General features: G+C 49.7%; 1 protein-coding gene across 1 annotated transcript in view; it reads left to right on the top strand.

Annotated features, from left to right (window-relative positions):
• The window catches only part of RSPO4 (R-spondin 4), a 39095-nt gene extending 15241 nt beyond the window's left edge, over window positions 1–23854 (top strand). The window contains exons 2-5 of the mRNA XM_059898667.1: window positions 16513–16701; window positions 17404–17544; window positions 20183–20368; window positions 23751–23854. Coding sequence (XP_059754650.1) covers window positions 16513–16701; window positions 17404–17544; window positions 20183–20368; window positions 23751–23854 — 620 coding nt within the window. The remainder of the gene's footprint in view (window positions 1–16512; window positions 16702–17403; window positions 17545–20182; window positions 20369–23750) is intronic.
• The last annotated feature ends 2740 nt before the right edge of the window (window positions 23855–26594 follow it).

Below are 26594 nucleotides of genomic sequence, written 5' to 3'. Positions count from 1 at the left end.
CTGAGCATGTCAGACACATCAACATACTGAACCTTCTCAGCAATGCATGAGGACAATGATTATGCCCATTTTACAGATGGGGAAACTGAGGCTTAGTTTGCGATTTAGACCCAGGCTGTCAGCCAGCAGAGACCAACTTAACTGCTACACCATGCTGCACTGCCTCTCCTGCCATTAGTGCTGAGGGACTTCAGGGCTTGAAAGTCTTTAGAGATTATCCATGCCCTTAGGGGATGCCCCCGGAAGTGAGCAGAGGAAACCAAGAGGACTGGCTCGAGATCCTCCCCCTCACCCTATGCAGGCCTCAGCCAAAGCAGCTCAACTCTTAGCTGACCTATTAATCGAGCTCCCAGATCACATCCTATCTTGGGAAAAAGAAAGCTTCCTTGGCTGAAAAAAGTTTGAAAGTCCTCTGTCAAGACCAATCCCTTGTTTTTCTGCTGGGGAAACTGAGGCTGCCAAGGTCACGCAGTGAGCCTGAGTCCCAGCTGAGACGGGAAGCACGGTCCTGGCTCCTAGCCCCGAGCTCTGTTCACTGCGGGTCTTCAGCATGATGGGGTGAAGGGGTCATTTGTGGAGCAAACTGCGAGACCGGGTACCTCTCAGTCGAGTGCATGTTAGGAATCACGTGCTCTCAGTTCCTCTTAGGAAGTTCCCCCACCTTTCCTGGAATCCTGGCACTCATCCTCCCCACGGCTCATGGGGGGCTCCTGGACTGGATTAGTGGGCACCATCCCCCCTACCCCCGGCCTGTGGCATCAGGTCTCCAGATTGGCTGGACGTGTCCCACCAGGTCCTGACTGCTGCAGCATCCTCCCACTCAGCCAAAGCTGAAGCTTTCACAGCCTCCCAAAGAGCCACAGGAGGCCTCCACAGCCCTAAAGAGCCCAGGAACCGTGAACTCCCCACAGAGGGAAAGGGAATTAGCAGCTAGTGTTTCCTGCCCCCAGTGTTGCCAGGTGCTTTATACACAGCTCTTGGGGCGCTTTATAGCACCCAAGGCAGGCTCAGAGAGAATCAGAGAAGCAAGAGACCTGTCCGACGCCACACGGCAAGGCAGCCCCACCATAGGCAAAGCCAGAACCTGTCTGAGTCCACTCCCCAGCCCACAAGTTCTCACTGAGCACCCACTGTGTACCAGGTACCGGTGCTACAGACGTGAACAAGTCAGAAACACCTGCCTCAGAGAGATTCCATTTGTGTGTGTGTGTGTGTGTGTGTGTGTGTGTGTGTGTGTGTGTGGTGTAGCAGGGCCTCTTGAGCACCTACTATGTGCCAGGCACTGTTTCGAGCATAATGCATTTTATCTGCAAAATAGCCCTGTAAAAGTCAGTAGAAGAAGAAACTGAGGCACAGAGTATTTCAGCAACTTGTTCAAGGTCATGCACACAGCAAACCTAGCCTTCTAACACAAAAAGAAAAGGAACTGTCCTCTCCGTATTTTTTCAGAAGAATAGCAACTGCGCGTACCCAACACTTCATGACAGTTGTACATGTAGGACAATAGCAAGACAATTCCTTACATAATTTCACATACTTGACACTTTCACACGCAAGAGAGTTTTGTGACAGTTCCACAGACAGATGGATTTTGCAACAGGTTCGCACTCCGGGCAGATTCGTGACAATTCTGTTCATGGATAACGGCGTGCCGAGCTCTGGGGACATGGATGCAGCGGAAGCCAGCTGGGGGTTGTGACTGCCTCCCCGGTCCTGGTCTCAGCCGCTGCTCCTACCCGCCCCCTCACCCGCCGTGCAGCTTGCCGAATGATGAGGAATCCAGTAACAGTTCTTTTTTTTTTTTTGAATTTTATTTTATTTATTTTTTTATACAGCAGGTTCTTATTAGTCATCAATTTTATACACATCAGTGTATACATGTCAATCCCATTCGCCCAATTCATCACACCACCACCCCCACACCCCCGCGGCTTTACCCCCTTGGTGTCCATACATTTGTTCTCTACATCTGTGTCTCAATTTCTGCCCTGCAAACCGGTTCATCTGTACCATTTTTCTAGGTTCCACATATATGCATTAATATATGATATTTGTTTTTCTCTTTCTGACTTACTTCACTCTGTATGACAGTCTCTAGATCCATCCACATCTCAACAAATGACCCAATTTCGTTCCTTTTTATGGCTGAGTAATATTCCATTGTATATATGTACTATATCTTCTTTATCCATTCATCTGTCAATGGGCATTTAGGTTGCTTCCATGACCTGGCTATTGTAAATGGTGCTGCAATGAACATTGGGGTGCATGTGCCTTTTCGAATCGTGGTTTTCTCTGGGTATATGCCCAGTACTGGGATTGCTGGGTCATATGGTAATTCTATTTTTACTTTTTTAAGGAACCTCCATACTGTTCTCCATAGTGGCTGTATCAGTTTACATTCCCACCAACAGTGCAAGAGGGTTCCCTTTTCTCCACACCCTCTGCAGCATTTGTTGTTCATGGATTTTCTGATGAAGCCCATTCTAACTGGTGTGATGTGATACCTCATTGTAGTTTTTTTTTTAGAATGCAGTTTTTAATTTTATTTATTTATTTATTTATTTATTTATCTATGGCTGTGTTGGGTCCTCATTTCTGTGCGAGGGCTTTCTCTAGCTGCGGCAAGCGGGGGCCACTCTTCATCGCGGTGCGCGGGCATCTCACCATCGCGGCCTCTCCCGTTGCGGAGCACAGGCTCCCGATGCGCAGGCTCAGTAATTGTGGCTCACGGGCCCAGCTGCTCCACGGCATGTGGGATCCTCCCAGACCAGGGCCCGAACCCGTGTCCCCAGCATTGGCAGGCAGATTCTCAACCACTGTGCCACCAGGGAAGCCCCCCTCATTGTAGTTTTGATTTGCATTTCTCTAATAATTAGTGATGTTGAGCAGCTTTTCATGTGCTTCTTGGCCATCTGTATGTCTTCTTTGGAGAAATGTCTATTTAGGTCATCTGCCCATTTTTGGATGGGGTTGTTTGTTTTTTTAATATTGAGCTGCATGAGCTGTTTATATATTTTGGAGATTAATCCTTTGTCCGTTGATTCGTTTGCAAATATTTTCTCCCATTCTGAGGGTTGTCTTTTCGTCTTGTTTATGGTTTCCTTTGTTGTGCAAAAGCTTTGAAGTTTCATTAGGTCCCATTTGTTTATTTTTGTTTTTATTTCCATTACTCTAGAAGGTGGATCAAAAAAGATCTTGCTGTGATTTATGTCAAAGAGTGTTCTTCCTATGTTTTCCTCTAAGAGTTTTATAGTGTCGAGTCTAACATTTAGGTCTTGAATCCATTTTGAGTTTATTTTTGTGTATGGTGTTAGGGAGTGTTCTAATTTCATTCTTTTACATGTAGCTGTCCAGTTTTCCCAGCACCACTTGTTGAAGAGACTGTCTTTTCTCCATTGTATATCCTTGCCTCCTTTGTCATAGATTAGTTGACCATAGGTGCATGGGTTTACCTCTGGGCTTTCTATCTTGTTCCATTGATCTATGTTTCTGTTTTTGTGCCAGTACCATATTGTCTTGATTACTGTAGCTTTGTAGTATAGTCTGAAGTCAGGGAGTCTGATTCCTCCAGCTCCGTTTTCTTCCCTCAAGACTGCTTTGGCTCTTCAGGGTCTTTTGTGTCTCCATACAAATTTTAAGATGATTTGTTCTAGTTCTGTAAAAACTGCCATTGGTAATTTGATAGGGATTGCATTGAATCTGTAGATTGCTTTGGGTACTATAGTCATTTTCACAATATTGATTCTTCCAATCCAAGAACATGGTATATCTCTCCATCTGTTGATATCATCTTTAATTTCTTTCATCAGTGTCTTATAGTTTTCTGCATACAGGTCTTTCATCTCCCTAGGTAGGTCTATTCCTGGGTATTTTATTCTTTTTGTTGCCATGGTAAATGGGAGTGTTTCCTTAATTTCTCTTTCAGATTTTTCATCATTAGTGTATAGGAATGCAAGAGATTTCTGTGCATTAATATTATATCCTGCAACTTTACCAAATTCATTGATTAGCTCTAGTAGATTTCTGGTGGTATCTTTAGGATTCTCTATCTATAGTATCATGTCGTCTGCAAACAGTGACAGTTTTACTTCTTCTTTTCCAATTTGTATTCCTTTTATTTCTTTTTCTTCTCTGATTGCCGTGGCTAGGACTTCCAAAACTATGTTGAATAATAGTGGTGAGAGTGGACATCCTTGTCTTGTTCCTGATCTTAGAGGAAATGCTTTCAGTTTTTCACCATTGAGAATGATGTTTCCTGTGGGTTTGTCATATATGGCCTTTATTATGTTGAGGTAGGTTCCCTCTGTGCCCACTTTCTGGAGAGTTTTTATCTTAAATGGGTGTTGAATTTTGTCAAAAGCTTTTTCTGCATCTATTGAGATGATCATATGGTTTTAATTCTTCAGTTTCTTAATATGGTGTATCACATTGATTGATTTGCATATATTGAAGAATCCTTGCATCCCTGGGATAAATCCCACTTGGTCATGGTGTATGATCCTTTTAATGTGTTGTTGGATTCTGTTTGCTAGTATTTTGTTGAGGATTTTTGCATCTATATTCATCAGTGATATTGGTCTGTAATTTTCATTTTTTGTAGTATCTTAGTCTGGTTTTGGTATCAGGGTGATGGTGGCCTGATATAATGCATTTGGGAGTGTTCGTTCCTCTGCAATTTTTGGGAAGAGTTTGAGAAGGATGGGTGTTAGCTCTTCTCTAAATGTTTGATAGAATTCACCTGTGAAGCCATCTGGTCCTGGACTTTTGTTTGTTGGAAGATTTTTCATCACAGTTTCAATTTCATTACTTGTGGTTGGTCTGTTCATATCTTCTATTTCTTCCTGGTTCAGTCTTGGAAGTTTATACCTTTCTAAGAACTTGTCCATTTCCTCCAGGTTGTCCATTTTATTGGCATAGAGTTGCTGGTAGTAGTCTCTTAGGATGCTTTGTATTTCTGCAGTGTCTGTTGTAACTTCTCCTTTTCCATTTCTAATTTTATTGATTTGAGTCCTCTCCCTCTTTTTCTTGATGAGTCTTGCTAATGGTTTATCAATTTTGTTTATCTTCTCAAAGAACCAGCTTTTAGTTTTATTGATCTTTTTTATTGTTTTCTTTGTTTCTATTTCATTTATTTCAGCTCTGATCTTTATGATTTCTTTCCTTCTGCTAACTTTGGGTTTTGTTTGTTCTTCTTTCTCTAGTTCCTTTAGGTGTAAGGTTAGATTGCTCATTTGAGATTTTTCTTGTTTCTTGAGGTAGGCTTGTATAGCTATAAACTTCCCTCTTAGAACTGCTTTTGCTGCATCCAATAAGTTTTGGATTGTTGTGTTTTCATTGTCATTTGTCTCTAGGTATTTTTTGATTTCCACTTTGATTTCTTCAGTGATCTCTTGGTTATTTAGTAACATAGTGTTTAGCCTCCATGTGTTTCTGTTTTTTACATTTTTTCCCTGTAATTCATTTCTAATCTCATAGAGTTGTGGTCAGAAAAGATGCTAGATATGATTTCAATTTTCTTAAATTTATTGAGGCTTGATTTGTGACCCAAGATGTGATCTATCCTGGAGAATGTTCCCTGCGCACTTGAGAAGAAAGTGTAATCTGCTGTTTTTGGATGGAATGTCCTATAAATATCAATTAAATCTATCTGATCTGTTGTGTCATTTAAAGCTTCTGTTTCCTTATTTATTTTCATTTTGGATGATCTGTCCATTGGTGTAAGTGAGGTGTTAAAGTCCCCCACTATTATTGTGTTACTGTCGATTTCCTCTTTTACAGCTGTTAGCAGTTGCCTTATGTATTGAGGTGCTCCTATGTTGGGTGCATATATATTTGTAATTGTTATATCTTCTTCTTGGATTGATCCCTTGATCATTATATAGTGTCCTTCCTTGTTTCTTATAACATTCTTTAATTTAAAGTCTATTTTATCTGATATGAGTATTGCTACTCCAGCTTTCTTTTGATTTCCATTTGCATGGAATATCTTTTTCCAACCCCTCACTTTCAGTCTGTATGTGTCCCTAGGTCTGAAGTGGGTCTCTTGTAGACAGCATATATATGGGTCTTGTTTTTGTATCCATTCAGCAAGCCTGTGTCTTTTGGTTGGAGCATTTAATCTATTCACGTTTAGCGTAGTTATCAATATGCGTGTTCCTATGACCATTTTATTAATTGTTTTGGGTTTGTTTTTGTAGGTCCTTTTCTTCTCTTGTGTTTCCCACTTACAGAAGTTCCTTTAGCATTTGTTGTAGAGCTGGTTTGGTGGTGCTGAATTCTCTTAGCTTTTGATTTCTCCATCAAATCTGAATGAGATCCCTGCCAGGTAGAGTAATCTTGGTTGTAGGTTCTTCCCTTTCATCACTTTAAGTATATCATGCCACTCCCTTCTGGCTTGTAGAGTTTCTGCTGAGAAATCAGCTGTTAACCTTATGGGAGTTCCCTTGTATGTTATTTGTCGTTTTTCCCTTGCTGCTTTCAATAATTTTTCTTTGTCTTTAATTTTTGCCAATTTGATTACTATGTGTCTCGGCGTGTTTCTCCTTGGTTTTATCCTGTATGGGATTTGCTGCGCTTCCTGGACTTGGGTGGCTATTTCCTTTCCCATGTTAGGGAAGTTTTCGACTATAATCTATTCAAATATTTTCTCTGGTCCTTTCTCTCTCTCTTCTCCTTCTGGGACCCCTATAATGCGAATGTTGTTGCGTTTAATGTTGTCCCAGAGGTCTGTTAGGCTGTCTTCATTTCTTTTCATTCTTTTTTCTTTATTCTGTTCTGCAGCAGTGAATTCCACCATTCTGTCTTCCAGGTCACTTATCCGTTCTTCTGCCTCAGTTATTCCACTATTGATTCCTTCCAGTGTAGTTTTCATTTCAGTTATTGTATTGTTCATCTCTGTTTGTTTGTTCTTTAATTCTTCTAGGTCTTTGTTAAACATTTCTTGCATCTTCTCGATCTTTGCCTCCATTCTTTTTCCGAGGTCCTGGATCATCTTCACTATCACTATTCTGAATTGTTTTTCTGGAAGGTTGCCTATCTCCACTTCATTTATTTGTTTTTCTGGGGTTTTATCTTGTTCCTTCATCTGGTATCTTGTTCCTTCATCTGTTCCTCCCTCTGCCTTTTCATCTTGTCTATCTTTCTGTGAATGTGGTTTTTGTTCCACAGGCTGCAGGATTTTAGTTCTTCTTGCTTCTGCTGTCTGCCAACAATTCTTTTTTTAAAGCAGCGATGATTTTCTGAAGGTCTCTGGCAGATGCTCTGGGCTGCTGAGGGCCCCCAGTGCTCCCATCAGGAACACAAAGGTGACCGCCCTTAATGAATGGCTAATGAAGGCAGACCATATCTTGTGGGTCCAGGGTGGGTCGTTAAGGGATAAGGAAGCAGAGATTTGGGTTGATGTGGGGAGGGATTCCAGGCACAAGCAGCCCGCTCTGGACTGTCCACCCTCCCCCGCCTAGCAGGAGGGCTGGGCAGGGGCAGCACAGCCAAGGCCTTCTCCGTGCTTCAACCTCCAGGCACTAGAATCCTTTTGGTATGGGTCTCATCTGTCCGCACACACCTGCCACTGTCTCAGAGGCACACACATGCTCAGGACACACAAACCCAGCCCCTCTTCTTCTTGCCATGCTGGGCTTGGCAGGGACTGTCCTCCACTTGCGCCACTTGGGAAAATACCCCTCCTATGAGTGGTAAGAGGGGTCAAGTTGCCCCTTCCAAATATCAGCCCAACCTCTCATCCATCGTCAGGCCAGCAGGGCCAGGCACTGTGACACAGTAGAGTTTGGGGGCTCTGCCTAACTCTGTGACTTACAGTTGTTGGCCTTTGAGCCTTAGTTAGCTCCTCAGTAAAATAAGAAATAATAACAGCACCTGCCTTCTTGCTTCTTAAAATGAGGTCTGGGGGCCAGCACCATCAGCATCCCCCAGAAGCGTTGTACAAAAGCAGAATCTCAGGCCCCAGCCCAGACCTTTAGCATCAAAATCTACACTTGAACCCAAGGTCCCTGGGCACTTTGTGTGCTCCTTAGAGTTTGGGAAGCCCTGGCTGACCTCACAGAGTGGTTTCTGAAAATCACACGAGTTCATACACATATGACACCAGGCACACCACTGTACACGTTAAACCAACAGCATATATTGAGGGATGGAGGTGCCTCTGCTTTTAATAAGCAGCCCCAAGTGATTCTGATGTGGATTTAAATCTCAGGATCACCACTGGCTGCGAAACAGCAGATGTGGGTATGAACCCTGGCTCCACTACCAGCCTCCATCTCCCCACCTCCCCAGCCCATGGAAGCCGATGTCTGAAAAGGATTCTGTGTGGATTTCAAGCAGGGGCTGGGGCAGGGCACTTCCCCACCTCCCCAGGCCCAGGTGGGTGGCAAGAGAATCACTTGTAGAGAGCTTAGAGGGGACCTGAAGGACAGGGAAATAGGCATGTCACCCCTGATTGAACACGCAGGTACTGATCTGCCCCACATCATGGAAATGAGGGGAGGTGAGCACGGGCTGAGGGGAAAATGAATGAGAGATGCAGAAGAGGCAGGGTCTGTCCTGGGAACACATGTACTGCCACTGTTTGGCTAATTTCCTGTCTCAGTCAAGGTCAAATGGACATTGAAGGAGGCAGTAGCCTTAGCACAGCACTGGGAACCTAGCAAGGCCTTAGCAAGGGGACCTGTTATTCTGTGTGGAGGATTAAAGGAGGTGCTGTGATACACTGGCAGCTGGGAGGCCGTGTAGCCTCGAGATGAAGCCTTCAGGTTCTGCAGTCACACCGCCTGGGTCCTCTTACTAAGTGACCTCAGGCAAGCAGCAGCACTGCCCTGGACCTCAGTTTCCTCCTCTCTGAAATAGATATGATAATTATACCTAAATTAATTTCGCAGCATCTCTATATGGAATGGTAAGCAGCTCTAAAAAAGGATGAAGCAGTGATGTGCAACATTCGCCAGGATAATTTAAGTGAGCAAAGCATGGCGCTGAAGAGTCTGTGGAGCGTGCTGTGGTTTATCCCTGCCCTCCCGGAGCTCACCTGTCAGTGGTGGGACAGAGACACCAAAAATTCAAACAGACACCTCACGTATCAGGTGGGGATAAATGCCAAAGCAAAACAAAGCAGGGTGAGACAAGGATGCAGGGATGGGTGCTACTTCAGGCGAGGTGGTCAGGGAGGTCTCACAGAGAAGGGGACGTTCCAGCAGAGACCTTAAGTGGGGTAAGCCCTGAGGATGCATGTGGGGAGGGCATTCCAGGCAGAGGGAGGGGCAAGTGCAAAGGCCCTGAGGAGGGAGTGGTCTTGGCATGTTTGAGGAACAGCAAGGGTGAGGCCAGCATGGCTGGAGCAGGGCAAGCGATGATTGGGAGGGAGGGGGAAAAACGTGTTGGTGCAGACCAATTTCTGATAGATTCCATGTGGGACAGGAAGGCAAGAAAAGAGGCAGGGTGACTCCAAGAATTCTGACCATGAGTGGAGTAGCCATTCACCCAGATGGACAGGAGAGGCAGGTTTGCGGGGAAGGAGGGGAAAGGATTACAGGTTTCCATTTTGGATGTGTGCCTATTGTTACTATATTCTGAGGGTCCTACCCATTAACCGCTTGGTGTCATGTACAGACACCTTAGCAGGGATTCACTGTCTGCTCCTTGCCCAGGCTCCCTCCCTGCCACCAATTTATATACTGTCATATACTCACCTCTCTTAAAAACCTTTCTTTCTCCCACACAGACTAGTCCTGCTCCCGTCCCCACATCTGCCTCTCCAGAAAACCATCCCTGATGACTGCCGTCTGTGCCCAGCCCCTGGCTCTGAGCTCTGCTGGGCAGACATCATCAGCTTTCTTTGCAATGTATGGGCCTAGTTCTCCCAACTAGACTGCAGCCTCCCTGAGAACAGTTTTTGAGAACTTTTATTAAGCCATCATTCATTCATGCATTATTCTTTCTTTTAAGAAATAGTGGGCACCTACAATGTGCAAGACTGTGGAAATTTGAAGGAGAATGAGCCAAGCTGGGCCCCAGCCCTCAAGTGAGCACCTCGGGGTACCTCTCATGTATCTCCCATGAATCAAGTAATAAAATAATGCTCATTCATCAGCCATGAGCTGTGCTAAGTACTTTGCATGGATGAGCTCACAAGTGCCTGGGAGGTGATTGCTACTACCATTGTCCCCATTTTGCAGAAGAGGAGACTGAGGTTTAGAATAGTGAAGCCACTTGCCTAAGATCACGCAGCCAGAAAATGGTGTTTTGTCATGCTGCAAAGCTGAGATCATCTCAATGTCCCCACACCTGCAGGAGTCTCCAAACCTGGAGTCATCTCTAGGGCCCGTGCCTTGCTGGGGATGGTGCAATCTGCCCCCGAGGCAGGAATGTGCCTGGGGTCCTCTGAGCCAGCCTCCAGTGGCAGTGACTGCCTCCCATATGTGGCGGTCTGAACAGGCAGACGGGAGCCCAGATGTTGTTTATTTCCTCTGGTTATCGGTGACATGCATCCCACACTGCCAGGCAGGGGTCGGAGAAGGCACTGCCCATCACTCTCTGCATGGGGTCCCCCTACATGGTTCTGGATCCTTCTCAAGGACATAGCAGGGCCCAGGGCAGGGCCTGGCCCTCCTCAGGTTGCACTGCCTTGGGGCAGGGAGCAGCGGTCTCTTTTTCTTCTTCCCCATCCTCCTCACCCACAGGGAGTCCTTTGGGACAGCTGTGTTAAATCCTTTAGTCCACCATGACACACAATGTTCTCATGCAAAACACACTTCCCTGGGCACATCCCAATTATGAAGAAACTCTACCCCAAAAATGTTGACATCAAATTAAAAGTTCTGCACTGATTGCCAAAGCAAGTCCAAGATCACAAACACCAATGGAGGCGTGGCAGGTGGCGACAGTAACATTACTGAGACCCTTGTTAAGTGTCAGGCCTGCTCAGGTCCTCAAGGTTCTGTAAGGTTGGCCAGTATGATTTCTATTTTACAGATGGGAAAACTGAAGCACAGAGAGATTAAGGCACTAGTTCAAGGTCACATGGGCAAGGATAAAGGGTAGAGCTGGGGTTTGAACTCAAGCAGTCTGGCTCTTAATCCTACTCCACTTTAAAGTGGGAACCTGTTAGCAGTGCAAATTCTCAGCCCCCACCCCCAACCCCAGACTTACTGGATCAGCAGCTCTGGGGGAAGGCCCAGCAATCTGTGTTTTTAACAAGCCCTCTAGGTGAATTTGTTGCGTGCCCAAGTTTGGGAACCCCTGCTCTACATGGCCTTCTAATGTGAATGAATGAAGCAGGTACAAGATAAACAGCAGCTCGAGGGGAATAATACATGGCAGCTGACCTTTGCCCTCAGTGTCAGGGGCAGCAATAGGGAGTGGTGGGGACTGGCAAACTGGAGAGCACATGCCCCATCTATGGAACTCCAACCAAATGTTGCCCTGCAGGAATGCAGGCCCAGTGTTAGCAGGTATTCATACCTTTTCCAGAGAAGTCCAAATTCCAGCTTCTTATGTGAAATCTGATTTTTTTAAATGGTGGCAAATCTTTTTTTTTTTTTAGTTTTTTTTAAGTGTGTAGCTGGAGTTCTTGGCTTGGGTACTGAGGATTTTTCATTGGCAGACTCACTGTGGACTGCTGAGGAGGTGAGCCTGTCTGGGGAAAAGAGGTAATTTTCAGGGTCCAAGATGTCTCCCTGTGCCTTTTGACCCCCTCAAGAAAAGCTCTGCAGAGTGAAGGTGGGTGGGAGGCATGATAATGCAGAGATGACCCTGAATCCACTCAAATCCCTAAATGAAAAAATATAGAGATCACTTGCAAACACTGAACCATTGACTCCTATCTAAACAAGGGGCTTGGGGTCATTCTCAGGCTGTGGATGACTCTGAGGTTGGGAACCCTCGTTTCAAAGAGCACAGGTCATTCCCTGATCCCAACAGAAAGAAAAACCTGCCCTTCACCCAAGACCAAATCTGCCTCCTCTGTCTCTGCCCTGAGCCCTTCACCACCCTGAGGATGAAAGACCATCTCCCTGGAGACGGTGGTTGGTGGCTGTCCTCCACCAATGCCTCTGGCCTCCGTCTGCTCACCAGTGAAAGGGGAGGAGGGTCTGAATGTGGGCTGACAATCCCACCATGTATCGTGACAGTGAGGGAACAGGAAAGGAACTTATATTTATGGAGAAGGACCTACTACATGCCAGGCACTTGCTGCTTGCACACACCTCATAACAAAACGTGTGGGAGTAGGGGTTGTTGCCACAGTTTTTCAGATGGGGAAACTGAGGCCCACATTGATGAAGGTACTTACCCAAGGTCAGTCAGTGGGTGGTGGAGCCAGGATTTGAACCTGGGCACCTGGACCATAATACATGTCCTTAGGTATTTGAGGGCAGAAAACAATATAATAACAAGATATCCAATTTATCAGAAGTCTGCTGCCAGGCTTTAAGCTAAGAGTTTTCCATGTACCATCTCCTTTCATCACAACAACACTGCAAGTTAAGCATTATCCCTCCTTTTACAGCTAGAATAACTGAGGCCCAGAGAGTTAAAGTACTTTGCCCGTAATCACACAGCTGCTGCCACATTTCATAACCATCGAGCCCCCAGCACGGGACCTCACAGAAAGTAGGGGCTCAGTAACTGTTGAATGAATGGATGGATGGGTCACTTAACCTTGGGCTAATGCACGTACTCAGAGTTGTTATAAGCCTGCATCCCTTTGTAAACTGCCAACCCCATTGTCATTCTCCATAAAATGGACATCCAAGTCTCAGCTTATCCCCTGGGTGCTTGGGGAAAGACAATATCACTCAGATGTCATTCCAAGCCCCTCCAGCTGCTGGAGCAACACAAGGCCATCCTTTTTGGTACAGCTGGCACTTTGACCAGGGGAGGATGGTCTTAATTATGGGAGATACTTATTAAGGGAAATCACAGGGGGTGCCATCCCCTCTGATGCCCCAGGAAGGCTCGGGGAACTTGCAATCAGAGCTCAAATACTTCATTTAGAAATGTGCATCAGAGCCGCTAGAGGGCAGCAAAGAAGTCCAGCATGCAGTTGAGGTGTAGAAGGAGCCAGGGGTTTTCAAACTGTGCTCCCTACAACCCCAGGGTCCCTTGGTGTGCCATGGTCAGGGTGGGCAGTGCTTCAGGTCCCTCGGCCTTGCTGAAGCAGAGCTGCTCCACCATGATCTGTTGGGCTCCACCTATCTGGTGAGATACATCATTTTGATTGTAACTTGACAGGAGGAGAGCTAGCTCAAGTGAACTAGTGACTTTCTTTGGAGCTATGGGGTGAGCCAAGCCTTGGGGGACTGGAACCTGGGCTTGGAAGATGGTCAGAAACTCTGTCTGACCATCTAGGGCCCATGAAGTTTCTGGTTGCTTTTTTTCTCTCCCTGCATCTGATTTATTTTTTTTCTCTCTCTCTGCTTCTGTGTAGTCAGGAGTCTTTCGCTGCACGTGACAGAAAACCCTACTCAAAATGGCTTTAGAAAAGAAGAGACTTTATGGACCCTCCCAGGGGTGGATCCAGGTGCACAGACAGTCTCTTGTGTGGCCTCCATTCTCGGGACACTCACCCCGCATGCGTTGCCCACCAGCTCTGGTCTACATCTTCTCAAATCCAAACAGAGTGTAAACACACACACACACACACACACACACACACACACACACATACATGCAATCCGAAGACTAGCTCTAGTTGAAACATGTGCCTATGTCTGAACCAATCACTGCAGTCAAGGGGACCTGATTCTCTGACTGCCTAATCCCAGGTTAAATGCATCTGGACAGAGATGGTTCCACATGAACCTCAAAGTCAAAGATGGGACCTCTGTTAGCAAAGAAAGGTGCCACAGATGCTAGTGCTCACCAAAGCTTCTCACACTGGCCACCCTGCCCTCCTACAAATGTCCTTAGGTCAAGAGGCCATCCTAGACCATTGTCTGTCGGCCCACCATCAAAATTCTCAAGAGAGATGGTCTAATTGTCCCAGCCTGGATGAACTGTCAGGCCCTGGTACAGCCTGTCCACCACTGGCCAGGGGACAGGGTCATGCAGTACAAGAATATTTGCCACGTCTGGTTCTCAGGGAAAGGAGATTGTTCTCAGGGAAAGGAGATTGTTGAGCAGGGAAGACACTCCCACAATGCCAATTACATCTATTTCGGTCTTGTTTAAATGCACATCCCTGGGCCTATATACTTTACAAGCCTCCCTGGGGATTCTTATGCACAGTCAAGCTTAAGAACCATCAAGTTTGGATCTTTCTAAAGCAGCATTGTACAAACTCTAGTTGTCATCACTTATTATTCATAAAATTAGCATTCAAGTCTCTATGCCCGTGACCTTGGGGAAGTGGGAGGAACATTACTGCTCTTTCTAGTGAGTTAGAGATATGATGAAAAGCCTGAGTGAGGCCATCAGAATCAAAAAGTCAGAGGTGCCATTACAACATGGAGGCACTAGAGGGCACCCTACCAACTGCCGGGACCAAGGATGCAGCAGGAGGCAGAAACAACTCTCTACAAAAACCCAGTGATGAATGATGCTAGTTGAGACTCATCACCTGTGCGCGCGTGCACACACACACACACACACACACCACACCCTCCGAGGTCAGGGGAGGGTCCTTGTTGGGTTCTTTTTTCTGCAGCATGTTGAAATATCACTCTACAAATAGTGCTGTAGCTCTAATTGGAATTTCTTTGCTGTTTGGCTACCTGACCTTGGGGAAGGCTGCACCTCCTCTGGCTTCAGCGTCCCCAGTGAAGCGGCAGGGGTTGGGCTGAGTGACCTCTAAGCTCTTCCAAGAGACAGTGGTTAGTAAGAGTTTTGCTTTGTCACCATCTGCGTTGCTATTACAGTCGCTTCAGCCCTACTACCAGGCGTATCTGATTGGCCAGGTTTTGGTCAATGCCCACTCACTGTCGACTTGAAGAAGGGCCAGGCCTCCGTGGATTCTGTTCCTGGGGGCAGGCACCAGGATTTGCCCTTCTCCAGGGCCTCTCACAACAGGGAATTTCTCTGAAAGGAAGATGGGGCACCAATAGGAAGGGGGTGGGGGTGAGGCTGGAGAGTCAAGAATGTCCCCTGCTAGGTGGCCATGGGCTCAGGTGAGCCAAAGTGTATAAGTAGTTTATTAAACAGGCTGACCTCGATGGAGTATTAACATACATGAAACAGCTTCATGTTTCCCTAATCGCTGTGTCTAAGAAGCTACCTGGTCCTCTTCTGTCCCTTAATGACATCTGGTCACTTTCTGACTCTCCCCAACTACCATCTACCCCCGATGGTCTGCCCTGCTGCCTCTTGCTGGGGCACCTGCCAGCAACCAGTCTTCTTGGGGAGGCAGCAGCAACAGCACTTAAGCCTGGCTACCCCTAGGGGGCCCTTGCTGCTGAGAACCCCCTTGCTTGCCATGAAGGATGTGCAGGTTCTTCTGCTGCCTCCCCCTCCCAACTTGGCCCTTCTCTCTCCTGGCCTCTTTTCTCTGCTCAAAGAGACGTTGGATGGGGCAGACCTGCAGAGCTGCCACACAGGTTCATGTCCAACCAAGGCATGAGGTGCTGGTCACCCCTTTTTGCAGGCATCCGTCTCTGTGAGGGGTACCCTTGCATCTCCTCTCTCTTGGTTTGGGGGTTGGGAACAGAGGGAAAGCCACAGCACTCCCCCTTCCCCGGGCTGACAGCTCCTAAGTCCCCTGAGTTCCCCTCTCTAGGTGGTCAGCTTGATCAGGTGGTGGTCAGACAGCAGAGACTCCCTATAAGCCTTGGAGAAGCTCTCTTTCCAGGGTATTTTCCACCTCTTTCTTCCCAGTTTTGGGCCCTGGTTGCCAATTCTGGAACAAGAAAAAGTTCCTTTCCTCCACTTGCTATACTTGATGATTTTGGGAGCCTTTGATAATGGTGGCAGTGAGGAATGGGGTATTGCTCAGAAAGGCAGCAGGAGGGTGAGGGGCTCCCCCACAGACATGTGCACCCTACACACAGTCAAAAATACACACTGTGTTAGTGAAGATCAAGTTTGTCTGTGAGTGACAGAGGACTCCAAATAACGGTGGTATGAACAAAATAGATACTGATTTTTCTCTCATGTAACAGTCTGCACAGGCAGAAGAGGGCTGATGCAGCACTTCTACCTTCCTCGAGGACCCAGGATCTTTTTACCTTATTTCTCCAGTATCCTTAACACATGGTCTCTATCTCATGATCCAAAATAGATGCTCATGCTCCAGCCATCATGTTCACATTCCACCCAACAGGAAGGATGAGGGGATGACAAAGGGTATGCCCCTGCCCTTTAAGCTCTCTAGAAGTTGCACACACTGCTTTACCTCATAACACGCTAGATTTTGGTCACATGACCACATCTAGTTGCATAGGAAATGTAGTCATTTGGGTGGCCACGTGCTCAATTGCTATACCAATGAGACAGTCTGAGCTGCTCACGCATATGGTTTGACTATCTCTCTCTTCCTTTCCCCACCCTCCACCCTGGTCTGGCTGGCAGTGGGCACTGGTCTGGGGGGCAACTGCACAGGCTGTGTCATCTGCTCAGAGGAGAATGGCTGCTCCACCTGCCAGCAGAGGCTCTTCCTGTTCATCCACCGGGAAGGTATCCGCCAGTACGGCAAGTGTGTGCATGACTGTCCCCCCGGCTACTTCGGCGTTCGCGGCCAGGAGGTCAACAGGTGCAAAAGTATGTGGCCCCTCCCTTGTCCTGTGCTAGCACTGTGCTCCTGAGCTTCTCTGGCCCACGTCCTACCTCTAGCCCAACGCAGCCCCAGGGGAAGTAGTATATGCCTGAGCCCAGACTCTGAGATACTTGCTTGCTTTCAGGCTGGCTGTGAAGCCCCAAGCAAGTCAGTGCCCTCTCTGGGCTCAACACTAAGGGGACAGGGGACCTTCACTTCTACCCTAGTTTGGCTGTGTGGCCTTTGGCATGCTACTCACTCTCTCTGGGCCTAGCTCAATGGGAACAGGAGCCCTAACTCCTAACTCTAATTTTCACTGTGACCTGGACAAATCATGACCATCTCTGAGCTTTGATGGAAATGGAGTAGGGAGTCCTCGCTCCCAGTCCAGATTTACTGTGTGACTTTAGGCAAGTTACTTGCCCTCTCTGAGCCTCGGCTAAAATGAGAAAGGGAACCAAAATAACCATGTTACCTTGGACATGTCACCTGCCCCCACTGAGCCTCAGTTCAAATGAGAACAAGAGTTCTTGAATGCAGCCCAGTTTGACCCTGGACAAGTCTGGGCTTCAAAGGACACACTGAATCCAGACCCCAGCACTACAGAGCTTGGGCTATTCAGAGGCCCTCCCCAGTCCCAGGCAGTCCCAGAGGATCCCCTCCCTGGGCAGCCACCCTCACCAAGGGTGGCCCTGGCTGTATTACAGAATGTGGGGCCACATGTGAGAGCTGCTTCAGCCAGGACTTCTGCATCCAGTGCAAGAGGCGGTTTTACCTGTACAAGGGAAAGTGTCTGCCCACCTGCCCGCCGGGCACCGCGGCCCAGCAGAGCACACGGGAGTGCCAGGGTGAGTGGGGGCATCCCCACCCTGCCCTGTCCCCTCCCTCCCTGGAGCAGGGGCTGGTGAGGGGTGTCAGGAGACCTGGAAGAAATCATAGGAGAATGTCACGTGGTGATGGGAAGCCCAACACCATATCAGGCACACATATGAACCCTTCAATACACTAGACCCATCATAAGCACCACTATCATGATTACTATTACTACCAACATCTACATCAGTAATTATTGCCAAGAGAGGCCACAGAGCACAGAAGAGGAGCATTGATTTTGGAATAAGGCCTGGGTTCAAATGCTAGCTCTAAAATTCACCCATTAGTGACCTTGAGCAAGTCAGTTAAGCTCTCTGTCCCTCAGTTTCTCCAAATGTTAAAAAAATTACAATAGAACATAGAACCTACTTCATGGGGGAGGGTTGTTGTAAGGGGTAAATTAATACAATTTAAAGTACTTAATACAGTAACTAACACAGCAAATGCTCAATACATGTCATTATTATTACACATCATATTAGCTGTCATTACTGTTCTGTTTTCCCACCACTCCTTTTTAGACTCCTGTGTGAGCCCCTCTTCTGTGATCTGTCCTTACACAAGGCTATTCTCCAGTGTTCTCACCTAAATCACATATCTCTGCCTATACGTTCTCTCTGGGCACATGTTCACGGTCGTTCCAAAAGCTGATGGCTCCTAACTCACTGTCCTCAGCTGCATTTCTCCGTGGGCAGCAGACTCACATCCTCACCTGCTCTATGGATGCCTCCTTCCCTCCCTCCCCATCCCCAGCCTGGTGCTTCCTCTGGGCTTCCTCCATCAATAACCAGCTCCGGCCATCACTGTGGGCTCTTCTCTCTCACCCTACATCCAATCCAATCTCGTTCTTTCACTCAGGAAATATTTACTAGAGCATCTTCTACGCTCCAGGCACTTTCAGAGTTGCTGGGGACATATCAGTGAACAAAACACACAAACTTCTGCCCTTATAGACGTGACATTTTAGTGGGGAGACAGAAGACACACAAAAATAAATACAGATGTTAGGTGGTAAAAAGAACTCTGGGGAAAATGAAACAGAATAAAGCTCCCAAACCTGCCCCACCCCTCCTTCCCCCTTTTCCCCACCCCATCCCCACACATCCCTTTCTCCCCACCCTCTGCCCATTGCTGGGATCTTGGCCACAGCCTCTTGCCTACCTGCCTGCCTCTGGTCTCACTGCCTCTAGCCCAGCTGGCTCATTCCAGAAGCAAGAGTGATTATTTCAAAATGACAATCTGATCAGGCTTCTCTTCTGCTCAAGGCCCTTCAGTGGCTCCCATTGTCCTCAGGTAGAGCCCCCAGGCTATGGGCAGTCTGGTCCCCATCTGCCACCTCTCCACCCCTATCATTTTTTTCCTTCTCCATTTGAGTCCGTGCTCCAACTTCCCCATGGAGGGCAGTGTCACACTGGGGATTTTGTTAGGGTTATTCCTTTCACCTGGAGCTCTTCTCCCTCCTGCCCCTCCCTGAGCCTGGCTGACCTCCCCACCCCTACTTCAAGACTCAGATCAGGAGTCTCCTCCTCCAGGAAGCCTTCCAGGTCACCCAGGCTGGGACCCTCTGGTCTCCCACAGCTGCCTGTTTTTCCCCATCACTGTAAGAGCACCCTGCCTTCCAGCCTGACCACTCTAGACAGTGAACTCTGGGAGGCAGACCCAAGACCAGCAGACAGACCGGCAAGGTCTGTCTTGTCCCTGCTGCACCTCAGCACCCAGCACAGCATGTGCACACAGTAGGTGCTCAGTCTTTGCTTCCCAAATGAATGCATCTGTGAAGGACCATCATTCTAAGGTCTGGAGAGCTGGTTTCTGGGCCCAACTAGATCTTAAACACTTGCAGTTCTGTTTTGTGAGCTCCTTCTCTGTTCCCTTAGCAAGCCCCTCACCTGCTCTAGACCTCAGTGTCCTAATCTGCAAAATGGGGTATTAATAGCTGCCCTATTCTCTGCCTACCTTTCAGGGACTCTTAAAAGAATCAAATGTGAAAGAATACTATATATGTTCATATATTTTGAAAATTTCTCCCTACTAAGACCTTTTATGTCCATGACTTCATTTTTCCTCACAACAGCACAGTGTAGCTCCCACCTCGTACAGCTGATCAAATGCACACGATCAAGTTCAAAATCCAGGTCCTGGCCCCAGGGCCTCCCAGCTGACCTTGTAGCCTCATCTCCTGCCCCTCCCCTCCTGAACCTTCACTCCACCCCCAGTGTAGCTTCCTCGTCCCTCACACAGGGTGGCCAGGCCCCCGGGCTGTGCACAGCTACCCCGCATGCACTTCCTTCCATCACCACCTGATGAAGAAGCCCTCTCTCCCTTTAGCTCCTTTGTCACCTCCTCAGGGAAGCCTACCCCTTTAAAGCCACACAACCGGTCCCTCAGGCTTCTGGCCCGCAGCAGCCTGTGCTTGCTCTAGTACAGCTCTCATCCCAGGCTCTTACAAATAGCTGCTTAAACGTCCCCCTCTGCTCCTTGTAATAGCCTGTGACTCCTTTGCATGAGGAGATGGTGTCTTCAGGGAACTGAACCGCTCAGACCCTGCCCTTGATCTGAGGAACACTCACTGCCGGCTGACCCCATCTGTCTGTCTGTCTCTCCACCTCACAGAGGAGTGTGAGCTGGGCCCCTGGGGCAGCTGGAGCTCCTGCACACACAACGGGAAGACCTGCGGCTCAGCCTGGGGCCTGGAGACCCGCCTGCGGGAGGCCGGCCGGGCCGGGCGGGAGGAGCCAGCCACCTGCCAGGTGCTGTCTGAGTCAAGACAATGTCCCATTCGGAGGCCCTGCCCAGGAGGTGAGCACCAGGCTGGGCACGGGGGGGCAGCAGCAGGCAGGGCCCAGGGTGGCTCTGAGTGGCCTTGGGACACAGCCCCCACAAAGAGTCCCTGTAAGGCTGCCTGAAAGCCCCCCACTAGCCACACCTTTCTGTGCCTTGAGCATTGCCCCCTCTGGTGTCCTCCTACTGGGGTCAGTCCCAGACCCCTTGGGAAGATCAAGCTTGCCCTTTCCAGCGGGAGTTTGCGACCCTTTCAGACTGACACCTCCTGTCAAAGGACTTGGGACACCCTCTTTACACTCTGAAACAAAGTCATGGATGATGTGACCCACTTGCACTGGTCTTTTTTTAAAAAATCAGTATGGTGCCTAACTATAAAAGAGAAATAAAAGAAATTTCATTATGGCAGCGCTTGGGCCCAACACACCAGAGAGTACTGACCGAAGTCAAATCACGGTGAAAGTGGTAGCCATCCACAGTCAGGGCCTCATGCACGGCTGTGTTGCCATAAGAGACGCAAATTCCCAAATGGCGACCAGCTCTTAGTAAAGTCCAACAAAACTGTCTGACTTCTCGATTGACACCACGCTGGCAGCCCTAGAATATTCAGTAATGGGACAAGTGTTCGCAAACACTTGGCATTCACACACGAGACAGAGTTCAACTCTGAGGTCCCTGCGTGAGGCTGGCGCAGCCATTAGAGAACTGGCTGGGATGGGGCCTTCTTCCTGGGGGACTGTCCCACGCAGCACCCCCCCATCCCCTTCCACTGAATGCCCCTGGGACCCCCTTCGTTGTAACAACTGAGATCACCGCAGAGTTCCAGAATACCCCAGGGGCTATGAAGAACCACTGATTTAAATAGAAGAGAGGCCGCAGAGTGTGTGGGTAAGATGTAAACAGTGAGTAGTAATAATGTGGCATTAGCTAATGTTAACTGTGCACCTACTATGCACAGGGCACTGTGATAATTCTCTACATTCATTAAGTCATTTAATCTGCACAATGACACTATGAGGTGGGTATTGTTATTATTCTAGTTTTACCAATGAGGAGATTAAGGCCCAGAGAGGTTGAGCCACTTGCTCAAGGGTCACACAGCTAGGGAAGGGTGGACCTGAAATTCAAACATAGGTCTGTGTGCAAAGAAGAATCTACAGCCACGGTAAGGGTGAGGGCCCTGGAGCCAGGTCACCTGGGGCTCACTGGGTCAGGGTGGAGTCAGGACTCAAACCCAGGGGCACCCCTGGTTTCAGAAGGGCTTGTGGTGTCTGGGTTGGGAGTGCAGATAACAGAGATGGAGGCCCCTCAGGGCCATAGTGGGCAGCTGGGGACAGAGGATGACTTTGCGATGGGACCAGAGAAACTAAGAGACCCCAGACCTGAGGAAGCACCCACACAGATGGACAGGTCTCTGTAGCACTATGGCCACATCTCTCATGGCATCTGAGAGCTAGTGGCTGATTGGCTGTGGAGGGATTGAGAGAGGACAGCTGTTCCCCCAGATAATAACAGTAAGAATAATAACAACAATAGCAACAGCAGCAAACATTCATAAAGCGCTGATCACATGCTGGGCACTGTGCTAAGTGCTTTGGAAATATGATGCCTTTAATCCTCACAACAGCCCTGCTGTGGGCTCCCTGCGGCATCTGCTCAAATGTCCCTCCTCAGAGAGCCTTCCATGAGCTTCCCCCAACCAAGAGTCACTTTCCATCATATCACGTGACAGCTCTTAAATCTTCCTGAAAAGATCATGCACATTCTTTACTTGTTTAATGTCTGTCTTCCTCGATAGAGTGGGACCTCCAGTGAAAGCAAGTTCTTTGCTTTATTTCCAGCTCCCTCTTTAGCACCTAGAACAGGGCCCGGCACATAGTAGGTGCTCAGTCAACACTTGTGGATGGCAGGGTGGGTGGGTAGGCAGGCCTAGGGAAGGGGTGGGGACCCAAAGCCTCTCACCCCATTTCCCACCTTCACAGCTGGCAAGGGCCCCTCAGGCAGCCCCCCACCCCATCCCCCAGATGCTTTCCTCCCCTGAGGGCTGACACAGTCAGCGAGAGCCTAGAGGGGCGCCTGGCTTCAGCGCCCCTGAAGGGCCCAGGAGTGGGTGTAGGGGGCCCCAGAGCAGGCAGCCAGGTCTCAGGGGATGACCCTGAGTCTACCCTGAGAAGGGAGGAGCCCTGACTCCAGAGGAGGCAGGCACACAGCTGATACTCAGGTAATAAAATTGCCCTCCCCTTGCCACTCCCAGCTCTCTAACTGCCTCACCCTGTGACCTTGGGAAGTGGTTCCCTGAGCCTCGGTTTCTTCATGTTCAAGGGGGCACACGGCTCCTGTGGGAGAAGAGTATTGGGCCAACGATGGGTGAAAATGGCCTGGATGTGGAGACACTTTTAAAACAGAAATTTAGGGCTGGCCCTGCTCCCAACCATGCCTCAGTCTTCTCACCTGTTGATAATAATAATGACAAAAAACAACGGGAAGAGCATTCCAGGCGGAGGGCAAAGCCAGTGCAAAGGTGTGGAGGTGGCATGAACCTGCCAGTGGCCAGGACGGTGTGAGCAAGGGGGCTGGGGCGGGTGGGGGGGAGGCCACAGAGACAACGTGGTCTTTTCCTCCAAGTGAGTGAGGAGTCACTTGAAAGTGATGCCCAGAACTCCAGCCCAGGCTGTGCCACTGAGTTAAGCGAGGCCCCCCCTGGGCCTCAGTCACCTCACCTGAGAAATGGGACTTGATAAGATGTTTGTGTTAGAAACTCACCCCAGCTCCACGGGGCATGGGGAGTGGGGCGCAATGGGGTCAGGATCCCGAGGCAGGTCTGGGGTTTGCATCCACTCCCCACGGTGGGAACTGGGTGAGGTACAGACCCCGGTGACGGCATCAGATGGGGCAGTGGGCCTGCGCCTGCTTGCCAGCTGTTGTGAGGGTGACGTACTCAGCGGGAGCGTCAGCTAAGTGCTGACGTTACTGTTGCCGTTCGGAGGGCAGAGCTGGGCCCAAGCTGAGTGGGAAGGTTGGTGCCGGGACCCAGGTGAGAGGTGTTGAGTCTCCAGCGAAGAGCCCTGTAAACCGCGCAGTGGGTGCACGTGGGAGTGTCATGGGCGCCCCCTCGAGGCCACCCTAAGTCCCAACTGGGGTCCCAACAGTGGACCTCCAGGCCTGTTGGGGCAGATGCCCAGCATGGGTGGTGCTCAGCAGGTCAGCGCCCTCCCCGCCCCCCGCCGAGGAACTGAGGGGAGTGTCCGGTTTGGGGTAAGTGATGCTGCCGTCCCAACTCCGAAAAGGAGGGATTGTCGGGTCAGCACCCCCATGACATTCCGAGCCTGCTGCGGGGAGTGGGGGGCACCCTCGTCTGTCAGGATGGGCTCAACAACAACGCCCCGCGCTCTCGTTGCAGAGAGTAACCCCAGCCAGAAGAAGAGCGGGAAAGATCGGCGCCCGCGCAAGGACCGGAAGCTGGACGGCAGGGGGGAAGGGAGGCCCCGCCCAGCGCCCGCCTAGGCGCGCCGCCCGCGGCCAGACCGCCAGCAGCCGCGAGCTTTCTCTCGCGCCCCTCGTTTTCTTGCTGCTGCTTCTTCTTTCTCTCTTCTCTTTGTTTCTCACCTACCTCTCCTCTCTTTTTTTCTTTTATTTCCTGCATTTCTTCCACTTCTGTTTTCCCCTTCTCCCTCCCCTGCTTTCTCTTCTTTCTCTCTTTCCTTTTATCTTTTTCTTTCCACCTGTTTTTCTTCTCTTCTTCACTGCGTCCCTCCCCCCGACACACATGCACTAAGACAGAGACCGACTCCTGTGCACTCCACCCCTCACCCCCCTCGCTCTCTGTCTCCTCCTTAAAGAAAGCAAACATCTTTTTCTAGGCCTTTCCCGGACCCTCCCTGACCCCTTTGCAGACAAGGTGTTTCTAAGAGCAGGGCCCAGGCCACAGCCCAGGCAGGCTTACTGAGTCCTGAGAGACCCGCTTCTGCTCCAGAGGAGACCCCAGAACCCGGAGCTGTGGGTGCCTCCAGCTCTGGCCAATCCCTGGAGGCATTTCCACAGCCCTCAGCCACCAGCTCCCCTGGGAACCGCCTGGAAGAGTCTCAGGGCTTCCTGATGCCCCAGCTGGGACTTGATAAGATGTCTCCTCACGGAGGAGCCACGACAGGGCCTCTGGCTGGTCAACCAGCCCCGTGCCCACCTGTGGCACAGAGTCACCCTCCTGGGAACTGCCTGCTGCCCTCATCAGTGCTCCCTCAGCACCCTCCCTCTCACAGTTCCCTGGCCCCTGCTTCCTGAGCCCACGGTACACCCATGTCCTGCATCAGGTGGGGCTGTCATCCCTGGAGGAACCACCAGCCCATCCTAGACGAGGCCATGGAGGCTGAAAGGAACGTTGAGATCATCCAGGCCACTCTGTTCGCCCCTGGCTCCTCCTGCCTGTTGTACCGCTGGGGAAACTCAGGCCTGAGAAGGGACTTGCCCAAGGTCACACAGGGAACCCAGGGGCTGTGCCTTCCACCTGTTGGTTGCCCCGCTCAGCACACCCAGAGCTGAGAGGAAACTTCGGGAGCCCTTGGGGAGGTGAGGAAGGAAGTTGTCGGATCAGGAGCAGGGAAAGATTCCCCCACTCACCCACAGCACCCCGAGACCCCAGCCTGCGACCCCCGCACACCAGGCGGAAGAGCAGGAGGAGGCGTCTCCTCACTGCCTGTCGTCCCGCCATCAAGTGCCTCCTTCTTCCTTTGCTCCCCTGACTCCCAGGAAGCGGTGCTCCCAATTCACATTGGCGTTTCCAGCAGCCAGGACCAGGGAGAGCGTGAGACCCCAGGGGCCCGGGAATTGGGGCTGTCAGCTGGCTGGAGGAGAGGCTAAAGGTGATGCAGTAGCACATCCCCACCCGAGACAGCGCCCACCCTCAGGCCTCCCTCCGCCTGGTGCATGGGGATCCCCTAGCACTGCCTCCAACAGATTCTGAGGAACCTGCCCTTTCCCAGGCCTCAATCCCCCTCTCACCTCCCTGAGGTCAGCAAGAGCCCCTTGCCTGGCCAGGCCACCAGCTTCTGTTCTGCAAAAGTTTGTGCCTCTGAAATGCTCTGTTGTTGTTGTTTCAATACCCCACTATTTTTTTTTTTTTTTTAATAAAGTGAAAAGAAAGAAACTCGCAAATGCTTCTTGGGCATCAAGCAGGTGTTACGAAATCATGATGCTGATGAGTTTGGAGTAGCCGAATCTAAATGATGTGGGGTGGTTTTCTCTGGAATGCCCGGGGCCAAGAGGGCCAGGGTGTGCCAGGGACTGGGTGGGGGGCGTGGGGGGAGAGGAGAATTGGGCCCTCAGCCCCTCCAGGCCTCCTGTAAGAAGGGGGCTTGGGGGGCTTCCCTGGTGGCGCAGTGGTTGAGAATCTGCCTGCTAATGCAGGGGACACGGGTTCGAGCCCTGGTTTGGGAAGATCCCACATGCCGCGGAGCAACTAGGCCCGTGAGCCACAACTACTGAGCCTGCGCGTCTGGACTCTGTGCTCCGCAACAAGAGAGGCCGCGATAGTGAGAGGCCCGTGCACCGCGATGAAGAGTGGCCCCCGCTTGCCACAACTAGAGGAAGCCCTCGCACAGAAACGGAGACCCAACACAGCCAAAAATAAATAAATAGATAAATTTAAAAAAAGAAGGGGGCTCGGCCAGAGGCAGAAGAGAGCAACCCTGTGCTCCCCCCACTCCTGTGCCTTTCAGCCCCAAGATTACAGGAGAGACCCCAGGAACCTATCTGTGTGCTATATGACATGTCTGAGGGGTCAGGGACACCTAGGAGGTGTGACAATTCCACAGAGCCGTCTAAACTTCCTGGGCTGCTGGTGAGAGGGGCCTCAGCACTGGGAGGCACAGGTCCAAGTCCCAGCCTGTCACTGGCAATCTGCGGGGTCAAGGCCAAATCATTTCCTCTTTCTGGGCCTCGGTGCCCCCGTTTGGTGGATGAAGAGGAGGCATAACTGGATTAAATCCATTGCCCAACCTGGGTGGCCCAAGAGCATCCTCTGGGTGCTTCCTAAAAATTCAGATTTCAGGGCTCCGCCCAGACTTACTAATTGTGAACAAATTAGGAACAGACAGTGAGAGCAAACGTTCATTCCAAGACAAGATCAGGGGAGAGGGCAGCTCTCAGATGACTTCCAGTCCCAGATCACTGGGTCTAAATTTGAGGGGGCTGCACTTTTGATTCTGACCTCAAGGCTCAATAATCTGATTCTACAAAGTTTATATTCTAA

This window comes from Balaenoptera ricei, chromosome 15 (genome assembly GCF_028023285.1).
Source record: "Balaenoptera ricei isolate mBalRic1 chromosome 15, mBalRic1.hap2, whole genome shotgun sequence".
Lineage (NCBI taxonomy): Eukaryota > Metazoa > Chordata > Mammalia > Artiodactyla > Balaenopteridae > Balaenoptera > Balaenoptera ricei.
Note: the sequence above shows the minus strand (reverse complement) of the source record. Positions and strands in the feature narration are given on the sequence as shown.